This window comes from Zootoca vivipara, chromosome 6 (assembly GCF_965207765.1).
Source record: "Zootoca vivipara chromosome 6, rZooViv2.hap1.1, whole genome shotgun sequence".
NCBI classification, from domain to species: Eukaryota; Metazoa; Chordata; class Lepidosauria; order Squamata; family Lacertidae; genus Zootoca; species Zootoca vivipara.
The window spans coordinates 82,114,010-82,132,396 of NC_142589.1; the positions used below are offsets into that span (position 1 = coordinate 82,114,010).

Consider the following 18,387-nt stretch of genomic DNA (forward strand, 5'->3'; position numbering starts at 1 on the left):
GCCAGCCGCCCCCCCCGGTGCCGCCGCCGTCGCCGAAACAAGCTTCTCCCGGGCGCCCGCTGCCCAACTGGGCTCAGCGGAGCGCCCACTGCTAAAGGGAGGGAAGGCCGCGGCCCCGCCACTCCTCTAGCGCCCGTTTACTGAACGGGCTGAATGACACTAGTGTCCTAATAATGCATTAACTGATCAGATTCCTCAAGCTTCTGATATTCTGCAGCCACCTTTAGTTTTAAATATGCTGCCATGTAGTTCCTGGATATTTGATTCTATCTTTGTCGTAGCATTTTACAGTCTACATTGATCAGTGGTAGAAGTATGTCTCCTACTACATCAGCTGAATATTTATGAGCCAGAATTATATTTAGCCTCAGACAAAGATTCTCTCAATCACCAGTTGTTGTTGCTGTTGTTGTTTTTTAAAAAAACCCAGCATACTTTCTTATTCATTTATTTGTCCAAAACATGACAAATCACTATAGCATCTTTTTCCTCCTTGGAAATGATTGATGACTGCAATAAATGTCTAAGTGGCGGGAGGGGAGCGGGCGGTTTCAATAGTTTTGCAAAAATATTTTCATAGTTATATTACAATCACTGGTTTATGTTGTGGTAGTAGTGGGATTATATGTTCCTTTTCAATTTAACAGATTTACTACCAGTGTATAGGGTTTTCTTTTCTTTGGCACAAAAGCCAAGGACTTGTCAGCTTCTACTGTGTCCTTGAGGTCCAATATACTTACGTTGCAATATCCACATCTTGGCATTGTTTTAATTTGAGAACAGTTGTGTTCATTTTCTTGTTCCCTTTTGTCTGCGTTTCTTGTTCCCCTATTGTCTGTGATGACAGCAGTCAAGAAATTAAAAGACACCTGCTTCTTGGGAGAAAAGCAATGACAAACCTAAACAGCATCTTAAAAAGCAGAGACATCACCTTGCCGACAAAGGTCCGTATAGTTAAAGCTATGGTTTTCCCAGTAGTGATGTATGGAAGGGAGAGCTGGACCATAAAGAAGGCTGATCGCCAAAGAATGGATGCTTTTGAATTATGGTGCTGGAGGAGACTCTTGAGAGTCCCATGGACTGCAAGAAGATCAAACCTATCCATTCTTAAGGAAATCAGCCCTGAGTGCTCACTGGAAGGACAGATCCTGAAGCTGAGGCTCCAATACTTTGGCCACCTCATGAGAAGAGAAGACTCCCTGGAAAAGACCCTGATGTTAGGAAAGATGGAGGGCACAAGGAGAAGGGGACGACAGAGGACAAGATGGTTGGACAGTGTTCTTGAAGCTACCAACGTGAGCCTGACCAAACTGCGGGAGGCAGTGGAAGACAGGAGTGCCTGGCATGTTCTGGTCCATGGGGCCACGAAGAGTCGGACATGACTAAATGACTAAACAACAACAACAACAAACTTGGAAAATGACATGGCTGGCTGGGACTCAACAGGCTGCAGCATTTTCCTCCGGGTCCCACTTGTTTCGCTTTAAGTTCTGAATGTGTTTCCACCTCTCCTGTGTGTCGGTCGTTATTATGGAAGGCAGAGTAGCTCAGATACATCCCTTGGGGAAAGTTTTTTTTGCTATTTACCATAGTAGATGAGAACTTGTTTATGAAGTACCATGAAACTGGAAATAATTGCTGCCTGCCTGCAGGGAAGAGGTCTTTCTAGCTGCTTGCAGTGTTTGGCCTTGTTTGGTTGCTGGCGCCACCCCATTGTTGGTCAGAATGTAGAATTTGCAGGCCAGGCGCTGCGGTAGGCAGACTGTGACCCTCGCCCAGGGTACGTCCCCTAATCTCATCTGGCATTTGCAGACAAGGGTGAAAAGTAAAGGTCTAACGGAGGTGTCAGCAAACTTTTTCATCGGGGGGGGGCGGTCGACTATCCCTCAGAACTTGTGGGGGACCAGACTATATTGGGGGGCTGGGGATGAACGAATTCCTCTGCCCCACAAATAACCCAGAGATGCATTTTAAATAAAAGCACACATTCTACTCATGTAAAAACAAGCTGATTCCCGGACCGTCCGCGGGCCGGATTTAGAAGGCGATTGGGCTGGATCAGTTTGCCTACCCATGGAATGTCTCTGGGGTGGCTGGTAGCAAGAAGCATGCTGGCCTAATCTCAGCAGTTGTGGGCAAGAAAAGGTACAGTGGGAAGGGAGGAGCTGAGTGTGGGAATGTTCAGGGTGGCGGGAGAGGATATATTGTTTATTAATAAGCTTCCTAACTTGCGCTAGCAAGTTTCTTTACTTAGCAGAGTTTACATTCCCCTTTTACATACACAGCAGATACAGTGAGGGGGGGGGAGTATTTGATCCCCTGCTAAATTTGCCCGTTTGCCCTCTGACGGAGAAATGACCAGTCCATAATTTTAATGGTAGGTTTATTGTAGCTGTGAGAGACAGAATAACAACAGGGAAGAAACCCAGAAGACAAAAGTCAGAAATTGATGTGTGTAAGGGGAAAAGAGTATAGAGTCCCTCCCCCTCTCATCAGAAGCAGCTCCTCCCAAAGCAGCAAGGGCAGCGAGGACGCTGAGGAGAGCAGTCAGGAAGTGGAGAGAGAGGGCCAGGGCTCTCTCAGCACGGGAGAGCCCCTGCGACACAGGAGGGAGGAAGAGAGGGGGGGAAGGGGGGAGAAGGAAAACATGGAGCGTAGACCCTTTCCTCTGGTTCCGGAATTACGCAGGAGAAGGAGGGGAAGGAGGTTTGGGGTCCCAAGACTCTTATGTTGGAGGAAGTCGAGGGGCGGTTCAGTGCCGGATTCTGCCTCGGAATGAAGAGACATGCTTTTACACACCTGTCTCACTGTAAATAGACTGCACTAAATAAAACTGTTAAAAGACAAACATGAGGAGCGTCGTTACTCTAGAGTAGTCGCAAGAACCCCTGACAATGTGCATTATAATGCGTGAAATAAGTATTTGATCCCCTATCAACCAGCCACATGTCAGGCCTACCTGGTATCTTCACTGTATGTAACGAGCTGAGATTAGAAGCACCAGCTGTACAGGAGAGCTCTTACCTGTAAGCCCAGCTCGTTACAGTACCTGTACAAAAAAAACACCTGTCGGCAGAAGCAATCAATCCAGCAGATTCCAAAGTAGACCAAAGAGCTGTCCAAGGATGTCAGGGACAAGATTGTAGACCTGCACAAGGCTGGACTCTGGGCTACTGGACCAGCTTGGTGAGAAGGCGACAATAATTCGCAAATGGAAGAAACACAAAATAACTGTCAACCTCCCTCGGTCTGGGGCTCCATGCAAGATCTCATCTCGTGGAGTTGCAATGATCATGAGAACGGTGATGAAGTAGCCCAGAACTACACGAGGGGAACTTGTCAATGATCTCAAAGTCACCATGAAAACAGTTGGTAACACACTGAGATCTTGCAGAGCCCGCAAGGTCCCCTTGCTCAAGACAGCACATGTACAGGCCCGTCTGCAGTTCACCAATGCACATCTGAATGAGAGCTTTTAGCCCACCTGGTCAGACCTTTTTCTCACCCGACCCCTGACAGGCCAACTTTGAGTGGGCGGTAAGGCAAAAAGGTAAAGGTAAAGGACCCCTGGACAGTTCAGTCAAAGGCGACTATGGAGTTGGAATGCTCATCTCACTTTCAGGCTGAGGGAGCCGGCGTTTGTCCACACACACTTTTCCAGGTCATGTGGCCAGCAGGACTAAACCGCTTCAGATGCCCTTTCCTGATGTGGAAGCAATCTTGCGGCTATTTCTTAGCTTTATGATCACTAACTGCTCGGGAGAGAGGAGTTTTTCAAGACTCCAAAGAATTAAAAATGAATTAAGGGCCACAATGTCTCAAGAGGGGTTGTCTGCACTGAGCATTCTGTACATTGAAAGTGACAAACAAATTTTGATGAAGTTTTGGGTGACTTTGCGATGAGGAAGGCTAGGAAAAAAACATTTTCAGTCTTACTGTATCTGATGGTTGTAGCTTACTTCTTAATATGTATTTTAAAACTGGCTGTTTAATGACAACATAGATTCTAAAAGTGCCACACTGTCAGGTAATCATGGTCATATTATTTACACTTCCCACTCAATATAATTTGTATACTCAAGGTGTTTTGTTTTTTTAAGAATAGCACTGCAACTTCATTTTCCTAAAAATTAATGCTAATTCCACGAAAGGTTTACAAAGTTCAGTTATCGCAAAAGTTTTTCAGTGTTAATTTTAACTCTTATGCATTTTTTTAAAACCCCATAGTATTTTAACAATAATATCTTACGTCCTTTAGAGGAGAAATTGTGAATTGCAGAATTTTAAATCCCCGTCATCATCCTTGGCTTCACTCAGTATTGTTTATAACAGTGTTTCCCAACCTTGTGCCTCCAGATGTTTTGGGACTACAACTCCCATCATTCCTGACCACTGGTCTTGCTAGCTAGGGATGATGGGAGTTGTAGTCCCAAAACATCTGGAGGCACAAGGTTGGGAAACACTGGTTTATAACACTCTTCCATTTTCTTCTAGTCCAGGCACCCCCAAACTTCTGCCCTCCAGATGTTTTGGACTACAGTTCCCATCTTCCCCAACCACTGGTCCTGCTAGCTAGGGATCATGGGAGTTGTAGGCCAAAACATCTGGAGGGCCGCAGTTTGGGGATGTCTGTTCTAGTCCATCTAAATCCAGCTCTGGTGATAGGAGAGTGGCATCAGTGGCCAAGCCAAACCTTCCCTCTTGATAACCCAGAGAACTAAAGCTTCTCCTCTTATTCCTTCTGCAGACTGTTTGAGACCCACCCTGAGTGCAAAGACGTCTTCTTCCTCTTCCGGGACATCGATGACCTGCAACAGCTGAAGATGAGCAAAGAGCTGCAGGCCCACGGCCTCAGGTGGGTAGGTCCAAAAACAGCCCCTCTTCTCTGGGTCTGAAGCTGAAAGTTGGAAGATTCAAGACAGATGATGATGATGATGATGATGATGATGATGATGATGATGATAGAAGGAGGAGGAGGAGGAGGAGGAGGAGGAGGAGGAGAACTTTATGTAGCACATTGTAGATACTCCTTGTAGATAGAAGAAAAGGCTCAGGAGTGAATTCTACACAAATGTCGAGGGGAGTCCCCAAGACAGTTGTTTTGTTTTTTGATAACATTTTATTGATTTTCCAAATATAACAAAACGAGCAAGAAAAAAATCATAACCAAATTAAACCATAATTTTTTGGTCAACTTCCCTCCACTCCCCTGTTTGCTTCCATTATAATATACTTGTTCATGCATGAAACCTTGTATACTTAACAATCCAATTTTAAAATCTTCTTCATCTTATTTCAAGTGACTTTTAAATGTTATACTAATGTAAGAATCAATACACAAAGCTTGAAAATTATGCGTTGAACATTGCCCTTTTTTGCAATAATTTGTCCTACGTAGTTCAGTAATTTATTTTGCCAATCTTCGCCTTTATCTTCTTTGGCCGAAGCTTCTTCCTTCCATAAGGGCTGGCTGGTCTTGGCCTGGCATCCCATCTCGCATATCGGAACAAAGCCTTTCGCTCAAACAATCCATCAAGGTGCGCGTTTTGGGGGGGCGGGGCAGGCGCCCGCGATGGCGCCCCTTGGAGCCCGCCGCTCAGGGCGGCCCGCCCCCACCACCCCTATCTTCCTACGCCCATGCTTGGGTGCTGCTAATGTAGCGGTTTGACTTCACCCCCGGAGATGCACTCCGCTGGCAAGACAGAGGCCAACAACAGTGTGGTGCCTTAAGCCAGAGCTGTGCAAATGCACCACAGCAATCTAAACATTAAAGCCTTTGGAAAGAATCACCCTTCAAGTTCTTGCCCTTCAGCAACTTGGAGCCAGGACACGTGGGCCCAGAGATCAGGATACTAGTCAGGGTGACTGTTTGCTACACCCCAGCATCGGAGGTTGTGGGAATGTTGTGGGTAGTAGGAAAGGATATATTGATTAAATATTACCCTTTCTCACGCTAGTGAGTCAGTAGCAGAGTACATTCCCCAGTATATTACAGGAAGCTAGCTGGTAAATTCATTAGAATCTCTGGGGTTAAGCAATCCTGTCTGACTTGTGATTAGTTCCTGGTAAATCCCCTTTGTTCCCTCATAAAAAGAATAAAGACACAACAGTTTTCTTTTAAAAGTAATAAGAAGTTTACTCACATTCAGTTCACAGTATGATCCTGAAGGCAGGCTTAAGCTTGTTGTTACAGAATAGTGTAAGGCAGGCATCCCCAAACTTCGGCCCTCCAGATGTTTTGGACTACAATTCCCATCTTCCCCGACCACTGGTCCTGTTAGCTAGGGATCATGGGAGTTGTAGGCCAAAACATCTGCAGAGCCGGAGTTTGGGGATGCCTGGTGTAAGGGTTCATCCCATATGGGGATTGAGCCCATGTGCTGCTGGCTGGGAACCAGCAGACAGCAAAAGCATCACGATGGTATAAAGCGAGGAGGAAATGACAAAAGAGGAAGATTGGTGCATGACCAGCCCTTTCATCACACCCATCTCTTCTCCTTCTTCCGTCTTCCTTCTTCTTTGACGATCCCTCGTAGTCAAGTAAGATTGTCTTCCATAAACACAGTTTTAACAATGAGTCCGTAAGTGACCGTAAGTGACTGTGGAGGCCAATTCTATATCCACAGTGGGGACATAGGTTTCCAGACAGGAGTTGATCACGGTGTGGATTTGCCAAGTGAGCCTTCCTCTTAGCACGTTTCTCCCTTGCTTCCTGAGTTCAAGCATCTTCAAAGTCCATGGCACTTTTGGTAAAGGCTGTTCTCCAATTGGAGCACTCACAGGCCAGAATTTCCCAATTGTCACTGTTTATACTACATTTTTTTAAAAAAAAATTGCCTTGAGAGAGAGTCTTTAAACCTCTTTTGTTGACCACCAGCATTACGCTTTCCATTTTTAAATTTGGAATAGAGTAGTTGCTTTGGAAGACGATAATCAGGCATCCGCAAAACATGGCCAGTCCAACAAAGTTGATGTTGAACAAGGGTCAGCAAACTTTTTCAGCAGGGGGCCAGTCCACTGTCCCTCAGACCTTGTGGGGGGCTGGACTATATTTTGAGGGGGGGAGGAATGAATGAATTCCTATGCCCCACAAATAACCCAGAGATGCGTTTTAAATAAAAGCACACATTCTACTCATGTAAAAACACGCTGATTTCCGGACCGTCCGCGGGCTGGATTGGGCTGGATTCGGCCCCCGGGGCCTTAGTTTGCCTACCCATGATGTTGAAGAATCATTGCTTCATTCTACCTGAGGATGCTCCAGACCAGGTGTGACAGGAAGTCCTCCTGGCTGGACCAACATCCCTCTGCTTGTCCACTCTGGGCAAACAGGAAATGTTGTTCTTGACTGCTTATGTTACATCCCACAGAGGTAGCATGCATCTGAATGCGAATTGTGGGCTCCCACCCATGGCTGTTCTAATGCCATGCTTCCTTCTCTGTCTCTTCCATGCCCTCCTTCCATCGCCAGAGTGATGTCGTTCATTGAGAAGAGCGTGGCGAGGCTCGATCAGGAGGACAAACTGGAGCACTTGGCCTTTGAGCTGGGCAGGAGTCACTTCCGGTACAAAGCACCCCCTAAGTACTATGAGGTGAGGAAGGCAGGGGCAGGTGGCCCCCTCTGTGGCCCACAGATTAACGTAGCTCGTGGGAAAGATGGGAGAGCCATTTGTTAGATCCGGAAGCTGCAGCCAGAAAATCCTTGATTTGTACTTCACCTCGGTCAGAACTGGCATTGCTACAGGTGCCATGTAATAATACCTGGTCCACATTTGGAAGAAATCGATCTTTCAGTGTGGCGGCATCTGTGGAACTCCCTGCACATTGATATCCCTGTACACTTTCCGGCGTCAGCTAATTACATTTTCATTTAGACAAGCCTACCCAGCTATTTGGGACGTGGGTGGTGCTGTGGTCTAAACCACAGAGCCTAGGGCTTGCCGATCAGAAGGTCGGCAGTTCGAATCCCTGCAATGGGGTACGCTCCCATTGTTCGGTCCCAGCTCCTGCCCACCTAGCAGTTCAAAAGCACACCAGCGCAAGTAGATTAATAGGTACCGCACCAGCGGGAAGGTAAACGGCGTTTCCATGCACTGCTCTGGTTCGCCAGAAGCAGCTTAGTCATGCTGGCCACATGACCCGGAAGCTGTGTCTGCAGACAAACGCCGGCTCCCTCGGCCCATAGAGCAAGATGAGCGCGCAACCCCAGAGTCGTCCGTGACTGGACCTAACAGCCAGGGGTCCCTTTATCTTTACCCAGCTATTGAGAAAGTTGGTGTGAGTTTCAATCTGTTTTTAGTTTATTGTCACTTTTTGAGGGTCGTCAATTATTGTTAGGGATGCGGGTGGTGCTGTGGTCTAAACCACAGAGCCTAGAGCTTGCCGATCAGAAGGTTGGCAGTTCGAATCCCCGCGATGTTGCTCGGTCCCAGCTCCTGCCCAGCTAGCAGTACGAAAGCACACCAAAAAGTGCAAGTAGATAAATAGGTACCGCTCCGGCAGGAAGGTAAACGGCAGATTCACCCATTCCTATGTGCTGTGCATACAAACCATCCAAAGAAAAAGAGAATTAATGACCCCCAAAGCTAGATGTTTCTTCCCTGCTTCTTGTTTCCAGAATCAAAAATGGGGCTGAGTAGAGAATACAAAGTTGCCTTCTCTTCTTCCTCTCTCTCTTTTCAGCTCCCCAAATAACCCTTCCTTCTCTGGATTTCTCCCCCACCCCACTACTCACCCCACCCCCAGTACGTAGGTGCTCAGTTCATCCAAGCTGTCCAGCCCATTCTAAAAGAAGCCTGGACTCCGGAGGTCGAAAAGGCTTGGGAGGTAAGAGAAACTTGCAGGGTTGGCTCCAGTTAAGTTCTACTCAGAGAAGACCCATCGAAATGAGCAGAACTAAGTCCGTCACGCCCAGTGCCGGATTTACATATAAGTTAAACAAGCTCTAGCTTAGGGCCCCACTCTCTTGGGGGCCCCCCAAAAAATGTAAAGGGAAAAAACCTGGATGTACATTTCAAAAAATATAAGATAAAAAACCAAATAAAATGAAACCTACATACAGCAACAGTGATTTCTTTTTTTGGTAAAAATTGATAAACCTTTTTTTTTGGGGGGGGGGGGTTATTTCTGAAATAAATAAATAAACACCCCACACAAGCAGCATGAGATGAAACACTTTTGGGCTTTTCTTTTTTAATGCATGAAACCAGCATGGGACAGAACTGTGTTATTCCCCCCCCTCCCTCTGGTCCTCTTATCCCCGATTAAGCAGTTTTCCCTGATTAAACCTGTGTGTGACTGAGCTTGCCTGTCCAATGTGCTATTTCCAAAGCGATGGGGAGGCCCCTCTTTCGGATACCTTCCGACAAACCATTGGACAAGCGTGAGCGGGTTTGATTTCATAGGCCCTTAATTAGATTTCCGCTTTGTAGCAATATCAATCCTATTCTTGTTTTCTCTTAAAATGTTGTGGTGGGGTTTTTTTTAATCATTCCATGTGGGTTTTCTTTTAATAGACAGCACATATAATGAAGGCCAAGAGGGAAATTTCCCTAATCAAGGGGGGTGTATGCATGCTTGATTTTAATGTTTATCTCATTTATTAATTTTTATTGCATTTTGTAGAATCCTTCTAGAAGGTCGGCGGTTCGAATCCCCGCAACGGGGTGAGCTCCCGTTGTTCAGTCGCTGCACCTGCCAACTTAGCAATTAGAAAGCACGTCAAAGTGCAAGTAGATAAATAGGTACTGCTCCGGCGGGAAGGTAAACAGTGTTTCCGTGCGCTGCTCTGGTTCGCCGGAAGCGGCTTAGTCATGCTGGCCACATGACCCGGAAGCTGTACGCCAGCTCCCTCAGCCAGTAAAGCGAGATGAGCACCGCAACCCCAGAGTCATCTGCGACTGGACCTAACGGTCAGGGGTCCCTTTACCATTACCTTTGCCTTTACTAGGGTTGTAGCGTTGGAAGGGGACCCCCAAGGACCATCTAGTCCAACCCCCTGCAATGCAGGAATCGCAGTGACAGAGGGCCGTCCAACCTCTGCTTTAAAACCTCCAAGGAAGGAGATTCCACCATCTCCCAAGGGAATCCCTTCCCCTGTTAAGCGGCTCTTACCTTCAGAAAGTTCCTCCTGGTGTTGGACTCCCCTTCCTTGTCATTTGAACCCTTGGGTTCGGGTCCTAACCTCCGGAGCAGCAAAACAAGCCTGCTCCATCTTCCATGTGACAGCCCTTGAGATATTTGAAGATGCCTAGCCTATCTCCTCTCAGTCTCCTCTTTTCCAGGCTAAACCTACTCAACTCCTTCAACCGTTCCTCATAAGGCTTGGTTTCCAGACACCTGATCATCTTGGTCACCCTCCTCTGTACACCCTGCAGCTAGTCTATAGTCATATATATATATATATATATATATCCATTTAATAACATATAATCACATCATTATTATCAAATTTAGCTCTCTGCCTCTATAGAGCCTTAAATATGTAGTTATGTTATTTATATTACTTTGATATACTATAGTATTTAAGTTGCCAAGTTATTTTATGCTATTAAGTTACTTCAATTTTTTTTTTGGTGTCTGTATATCTTTTAAAATTTTCTAATAAAGTCTATTTTAAATTTTTTTTAAAAAAACATATAATCACATCATTATTATCAAATTTAGCTCTCTGCCTCTTTAGAGCCTGTCGACTTCCTTCCCTCCCACCTCATGGCTTTCAAAATTAACCTTTATATCATAGCATTTTATACGTTTTCCAATTCTAATTACACACATTATAAAATACCCCAAAATTTACATAGATATAAATTGGGAGAAAATTTCTCATTACAAGTCTTCAGACAACCCTACTAGTGGTGTTAATTGCTTACAATGATCTTTCAAATATCGTGTAAATTCACTCCAGTCCTTTTGGAATACTTAATCATGCTGGTTTCGAATTTTTCCCATCAGCTTCGCCAGTTCCGCAAAGTCCATCATTTTCATCTGCCCCTCTTCTTTTTGTCCATATCCTATTTAAACTGGGGTGCCCAGAACAGGACACAGGCAGGGTCTGACCAAGCCAGAATGGAGTGGGACTACAACTTCCCTTGATTTACATTTATGTCCCACGTTTTTCTCCAGCGAGCGCGAGGTGAATTAATGGTTCTCTCCTTCCTCATTAAATTGGACTAATGCTATGCGCTCTACGTGGGGCTGCCTTTGAAGGTGACCCGGAAACTACAATTAATCCAGAATGCGGCTTCTAGACTGGTGACTGGGAGTGGCCGTCAAGACCCCATAACACCGGTCCTGAAAGACCTACAGTGGCTCCCAGGAGGTTTCTGAGCACAATTCAAAGTGTTGGTGCTGACCTTGAAAGCCCTAAACAACCTCAAAGGCCCGGTATACCTGAAGGAGCGTCTCCCACCCTCATCGTTCTCCCCGGACACTGAGGTCCAGCTCCGAGGGCCTTCTGGCGGTTCCCTCCATGCAAGAAGTGAGGTTACAGGAAACCAGGCAGAGGGCCTTCTCAGTTGTGGCGCCCACCCTGTGGAATGCCCTCCCACCAGATGTCAAGGAAATAAACAACTATCTGACTTTTAGAAGACATCTGAAGGCAGCCCTGTTTAGGGAAGTTTTTCATGTTTGATGTTTTCTCATGTTTTTAATATTCTGTCTAATAATACTACTTTATTACCTATATCCCACCCAGCCAGATGGGTGGGATATAAGTAATAAAGTAGTATTATTATTATCCCCTCAACAACCCTGTAAGGTGGGTCAGGCTGAGAGGCCCTGTGAGCTTCAGGGCTGAGGAGGGATTCATGGAATCATAGAATTATAGAGTTGGAAGGGACCACGTGGGGCATCCAGCCCGACCCCCTGCAATGCAGGAATCTTTTCCCCACAACCCTCAAGCCCACAACCCTGGAATTAAGAATCTCATGCTCTACCAAAATCCCCAATCCAGTGCTCTAACCACTACACCACACTGCTCTCGTCACTGACAATCTAGGAGCACCTGTTGCTAATCTCACTTAAAAAGGCAAAGATAAAGGGACCCCCGACCATTAAGTCCAGTCGCGAACGACTCTGGGGTTGCGGCACTCATCTCGCTTTACCGGCCGAGGGATCTGACGTTTGTCTGCAGACAGCTTTTCTGGGTCATGTGACCAGCAGGACTAAGCCAGTTCTGGCGAACCAGAGCAGCGCACGGAAACGCCATTTACCTTCCTACCTATTTATCCGCTTGCACTTTGACGTGCTTTCGAACTGCTAGGTTGGCAGGAGCAGGGACAGAACAACGGGAGCTCACCCCGTCGCGGGGATTCGTACCACCAACCTTCCGATCGGCAAGCCCTAGGCTCTGTGGTTTAGACCACAGGGCCACCCACATCCCTTTATCTGACTTAGGCCATAGCAAATTTTAGATTGACATCAAAAATGCAAGCGTCGGCCGGGTGTTGCAGGTGTGTTTTTGGAACGTGGTCTGTCCTACCGTTTCACCCCCTGGTTCTGCCATAGCCCTCCATGCCCCTCATTCCTCCCCTTTTTGGAGGGCAGAGTTCGCCCAGTAAACATTTGCCTCTCTCTCCCCCCCCCCCACCCAAGAGCCTCTTCAAATATTTGGCAGCCACCATGCGGCGAGGCTTCTACACGGAAGAGAAGACTGCGGGAGCGAGCAAGTCTCTTTCCTCGAGGAAGGCTGGCGCTGAATCAACTCCAAACAAAATCTAGCAAGACAAAAGATGCTCTTGATGTGACTCGACGATGGACCCCCCTGGACTCCCCTTTTTTTGCTCCTCTCTTCCAAGTGGAACTCCCAGGTGCAGGAAAGGTCCTTTGCAGTGATTCCATCTCTGTTGAAAACAGGGGTTGGTAATAATTTTTTTTTAAAAAAGAAACTCAAGGCAAAGATTTGAGGGTTCTTGAAAGAAGGACCAAGCATCCATAAATGACCTTCCTATGAACTTTATAAATGCGTATTTATCTTTGGGAGGGATTGTTGCAGGAAAGTCCTGCTCAGCTGAGCCCATGTTGCCCTGCTGTTTCAGAGGGCTCCTGATAATAATAATAATAATAATACCTTTATTGTCATTGTACAACCTGTGTACAATGAAATTAAACGAGCCTCCCTCCCCCCCCAACACTCAATCTCTTATCGAACAACACACCACCTTGCAAGTCAATTTCACTATGTTATTTTCCATTCAACAGCCTAACACCCCACAGACAGAAGCTATTTTTTAGCCTGTTGGTACGTCTGATTATACTTCTATATCTCCTGCTCGAGGGTAGAAGATTAAAGAGGTGCTGGCCAGGGTGTGAGTCATCCCTGAGAATTTTCCTCGCTCTCCTAAGGCAACGATCCCTTGCAATGTCATCTACAGGAGCGTAGGAAGATAGGGGCGGTAGGGGCGGGTGGCCCCGAGTGGCAGGCTCCAAGGGGTGCCATTGCGGGCGCCCGCCCCGCCCCAAAAATGCGTGCCCCGCCCCGGAACGCGTGTCATGCCCCCGGAACGCACGCCCCGCCCATTGGGGAGGCGCACCCTGCCCCCAGAACGGGCGCCAGCCCCGCCCCCAGTGCCGGAGCATGAAGCTCCACCACTGGTCATCTAGCGGGCTCAGGGGATAGTCCATAATATCATGTGCTGTATTCACCACCCTCTGTAGAGACTTTCTGTCCGTGGCTGTCAGGCCAGCATACCACACTGTGATGCAATTTGAAAGGACACTTTCTATTGTGGGCCGGTAAAATGAGTTCATCAGTTGTTGTTTAACATTATTCTTTCGCAAGACCCTGAGGAAGTGGAGTCTCTGTTGGGCCTTTCTGACCACCTGAGTTATGTTGATTTTCCAAGTAAGGTCCTCACTAAGGTAAACTCCCAGGAATTTAAAGGAGACTGATATACAACGGGGCTAGTTCCCCTCTCTTCCTCTGGAAGTCCAACACCATCTCCTTTGTCTTACTAATATTTAAGTGCGAGTTATTCTCTGAGCACCATGTAGATACTTTTTGAACCCCCTGTACGCTGTTTCATCTCCGCCTGCAATTAGGCCCATTATGGTAGTCTGCAGACTTAATAATTACTGTGGATGGATCAGATGCATACCTGCCAAGTTCGGGACGTAAAGATCCGGGATCAGCAGCGCGCGCATGACCGGAAGTTGCGTGACGCAACTTCCGGTGGCACTTCGCCCTTCTATGGGCACCAGAAAATGGCGGCGCCAGCGCCGGAAGTCACTTCCGCACATGACCGGAAACACGTAAAAGCGACTTCCGGCGCCGGCGCCGCCATTTTCTGATGCCCATAGAAGGGCAAATCGCCACTGGAAGTCATGTCACGCAACTTACGGTCATGCGCGGAAGCAACTTCCGGCGCCGGCGCCGCCATTTTCTGGTGCCCATAGAAGGGCAAAGCGGCACCAGAAAAATGGCCGCCGGGCAGAAGCCGATTTAAGGGACAATACCGGGATTTTTCACTGAACGGGAGACCGCCGGGAAACGGTAAGAAAAAAGGGGTTTTCCCGGCGGAAACGGGATACTTGGCAGCTATGATCAGATGATATGTGTCAGAGGTTATTACGGCTACTCTTGAGTAACGACTTTCCACATGCTTGACTTTAAAAGAGTCTTTATTGGTGCACGTTATTTACAGTGTGGTGAGCTGTCGGTTTCATGTCCCCTTATTCCGTGTCAGAATCCGGCACTGCCCCTTTTTGGGACCTGGACCAACATAAGAGTCGTGGGACAGCGAATCTCCTCCCCTTTCTCTTCCTCCTTAATTCCAGTGCCGGGTGAAAGGGTCTGCGCTCCGTCTTTTCCCTCTTCCCCCTTTCCATCTCTCTCTTCCCGCCTGTGGAGCAGGGGCTCTCCCATGCTGCCGGAGACCTGGCTCTCTCTCTCTCTCTGCCTCCTTACTAGCCCCTTCAGACCCCGCGCTTTCCTGGCTGCTTGGGGATGAACTGCTCCTGATGAGAGGGGGAGGTTCTCTGTAATCTCTCCCCCTTACAATATGCAATCATATGTGTACAATGAGTACAGGTAGGGACTCAGCACACATCCCTGTGGGTGCCAGTGCTGAGCTTCAGGGAGGGAGATGTAACAGTCCCAATCCTCACTGTTTGAGTCCGATCCCTCAAAAAGTCTTTAATCCAGTCACAGACGGTAGAAGAAAGGTCCAGATCTGCCACCTTTTTAATAAGAATGTCCGGGAGGGTGCTATTAAAAGCTGAGCTATAATCAATAAACAACATTCTGACATAATTCCCCGGCCTCTCCAAATGACTCGCTGCAAGGTGAAGGGCTGTAGCTATGGCATCATCTCTTGACCTGTTTCTCCTAAAGGCGAACTGATGTTTATCAAAGTCCGGTGGGAAGCATGACCTAAGATGTTGAAGGACCAATCTCTCAAAGCATTTCATCACTACAGATGTGAATGCAATAGGTCTGTAGTCATTTAGGCTGTTAGTTGCTGTTTTCTTGGGGGACTGGGACAATGGTAGCTGCTTTCAAGCATCGAACACAAGCCGTTTGCAGAGACATGTTAAAATTCCTTGTCAGAATCCCTGCTAGTTGATCGGCACAGTTTTTTGCCACTATCCCCACCACCCCATCTGGACCAGCCGCTTTACTGGGATACCGTTGCGGCCCTTTCTGCCGCAGTGTTTTCCTTTCCCAAAATAAAGCAACATTGCCTCCTGCTGGTGGTTAAAAGGGGCAAACCTGTACAATGTGCTTCAGTGCACTTCAGTGCTTTGCAGTGAACTCCAACGCACTTTGACTGGAGCAGAGAAGACTGGCCAGAGTTGTTTCTCGCGTAAATGGACACGATTAATGCTTAAAGGGCCATGGCACAGGTCTTGCCGTGGAGCCGCTTCTTAAACCAGGATGCATGCAACTACCGTGTTTCCCCCTTTTTAATACGTAGTCATAAAGTAAGCCAGGGCAGGATTTTTAAGCAGTTGTGAAATCTAAGACACCCCCTGAAAATAAGCCATACCTTGTTGCGTTCCTTTAGAGCGCAAGCGCTCGCCTGGCAGGGTAGAGTTACACGGAGGGATGCGGAGGAGGGAAAGCGCTCCCCCATCCCCCATCCCTGCCAGTTTCCATGTCCTGAGGCTGAGCGGCGGCGGGAGGCCCGCGGGTCCTTCCGCGCCGCCGGGGCGACGGACGCCGGCGAGAGCGCTGCTGGCTCCTTCTGCGCCGACGGAGTGTCGTGGGCTGCATGGCCCAAAGCTGAGCGGCGGCGGGAGGCCCGCAGGTCCTTCCGCGCCGCAGGGGCGACGGACGCCGGCGAGAGCGCTGCTGGCTCCTTCCGTGCCGACGGAGTGTCGTGGGCTGCATGGCCCAAAGCTGAGCGGCGGCGGGAGGCCCGCAGGTCCTTCCGCGCCGCAGGGGCGCCGGACGCCGGCGAGAGCGCTGCTGGCTCCTTCCGTGCCGATGGAGTGTCGTGGGCTGCATGGCCCAAAGCTGAGCAGTGGTGGGAGGTCCGCAGGTCCTTTCGCGCCACCGGGGTGACGGGCGGCGAGAGCACTGCTGGCCCCTTCCGCCGGATCAAGGAAGCGGCCTGCCGGGTCGGTGCCCAGCAGCGCCGCGCGGAGCAGCAGATCGAGTAAGCGGCCTGCAGAGTCAGCGCCCAGCAGCGCTGCACGGAGCACCGCCTCCTCAATCCAGCTCGGGGCTGCTGGGCACTGACTCGATCTGGTGCTCCGCGCAGCGCTGCTGGGCACCGACCCGGCAGGCCGCTTCCTTCATCCGGCTGAAGGGGCCAGCAGTGCTCCCACTGCCATCCGTCATCCCGGCGGTGCGGAAGGACCCGCGGACCTCCCGCCGCCACTCAGCTTCGGGCCATGCAGCCCACGACGTTCCGGCGGCACGGAAGGGACCAGCAGCGCTTCCGCCGGCGCCCTGGTGGCAGGGAAGGACCCGCGGACCTCCTGCCGCCGCTCAGCTTCAGGCCATGCAGGCCAACCAGACCCAGTAGGCCGCCTCCGGGATCTGGCAGCAGCAGGAGGCGGCTTGCTGCGCGTCCCGAGCCCTGAGCCAGCAGGACCCAGTAAGGAGGTACCGTACTTATAGTAACAATAAAAAAGACACCCCCCGAAAATAAGCCATAGGCTTATTTTCTTGAGTGAAATAAACATAAGACGGTGTCTTATAATGTGGGAAACACGGTATGTCATTCCACAATGCAAAGTGTTCGCCATACTTTCGGTACCTCCCTGAAAGTTATCTGTGCCCCTAAATGTAGGCCTGTTGATTGAAAACTAAGCCAGTTTTTTTTGGAGGGCAGGAGGGGGAGATATCCTGCTTTCCTTTACCTTTTAGAAACCCTAGTTGGCGACTACCGTACTATTCCGTGTATAACACGCCCCCATGTATAAGACTCCCCCTATTTTGGGGGACTAGAATTAAAAAATTAAAGAAAATGGGGGAAGATTGGTCAAAGTTGTTGAGCTTTTTTTTGGGGGGGGGAATGCCCACAGTTGTTGAAGCAATTTTTTTGGGGGTGTGCTGAAAATCACTCACCCAATCGCAATGCACGCTAAATTGCTGATCCAAGCAGCTCTTGCAGCGGGCACCATTCACCCACCCAATCTGCAACCAATCCCCTGTCCCCCCTCTGCACTACCCATGTATATGTATAAGAGCCCCCCCCCATTTTAACTTTTCTTTTGGAGGAAAAAAAACCCCTCGTCTTATAGGTGGAAAAGTATGGTAATTCTGCTGGAGATGCAAGAAAACGAAGCATCTACTTTGCACCTTTCAGCGGCGGAACGCCTGTTTCGCCTGTTTCGAATGCATGCAGAACGCTCCAGGTTGAATCCCCCTCGGGACTCAGGTTTTAAAAAGGTTGTGGTGATGGGGGAGACACGTTTTCTTAGAAAGCCTCTGACAACCCAGTTAGGTTTGAAGAAGAAGAAGATTTGCTTTGCATTGATTCGCATTTGCAGCCCATGAACCCAAAGTACAGCCGGCCGCCTTCGAAACTTGCATTTCTTTTAATTTTGTAACGCAGATTTATATTGTTTAAAAATGCATGCACTAGAATGAAGTAGGCAACAAAATGCATTTATTAGTAAAATAACAACATACATAAAAAGGTAAAGGGACCCCTGACCATTAGGTCCAGTCGTGACCGACTCTGGGGTTGCGCGCTCATCTCGCATTATTGGCCGAGGGAGCCGGCGTATAGCTTCCAGGTCATGTGGCCAGCATGACAAAGCCGCTTCTGGCAAACCAGAGCAGCACATGGAAACGCCGTTTACCTTCCCGCTGTAGCGGTTCCTATTTATCTACTTGCATTTTGACGTGCTTTCGAACTGCTAGGTTGGCAGGAGCTGGGACCAAGCAACGGGAGCTCACCCCATCACAGGGATTCGAACCGCCGACCTTCTGAT

General features: G+C 48.5%; 1 protein-coding gene across 3 annotated transcripts in view; it reads left to right on the top strand.

Moving 5' to 3' along the window:
* LOC118087658 (cytoglobin-2) overlaps window positions 1-12,953 on the top strand; it is a 30,546-nt gene extending 17,593 nt beyond the window's left edge. For 2 of the 3 annotated variants that reach the window (XM_035120531.3, XM_088672851.1), the window contains 4 exons: window positions 4,748-4,855; window positions 7,472-7,592; window positions 8,746-8,826; window positions 12,595-12,953. In XM_035120531.3, coding sequence (XP_034976422.1) covers window positions 4,748-4,855; window positions 7,472-7,592; window positions 8,746-8,826; window positions 12,595-12,720 — 436 coding nt within the window. In that variant the 3' untranslated portion in view covers window positions 12,721-12,953. The remainder of the gene's footprint in view (window positions 1-4,747; window positions 4,856-7,471; window positions 7,593-8,745; window positions 8,827-12,594) is intronic. The other variant, XM_088672852.1, reaches the window with a different exon arrangement.
* Window positions 12,954-18,387: the final 5,434 nt, after the last annotated feature.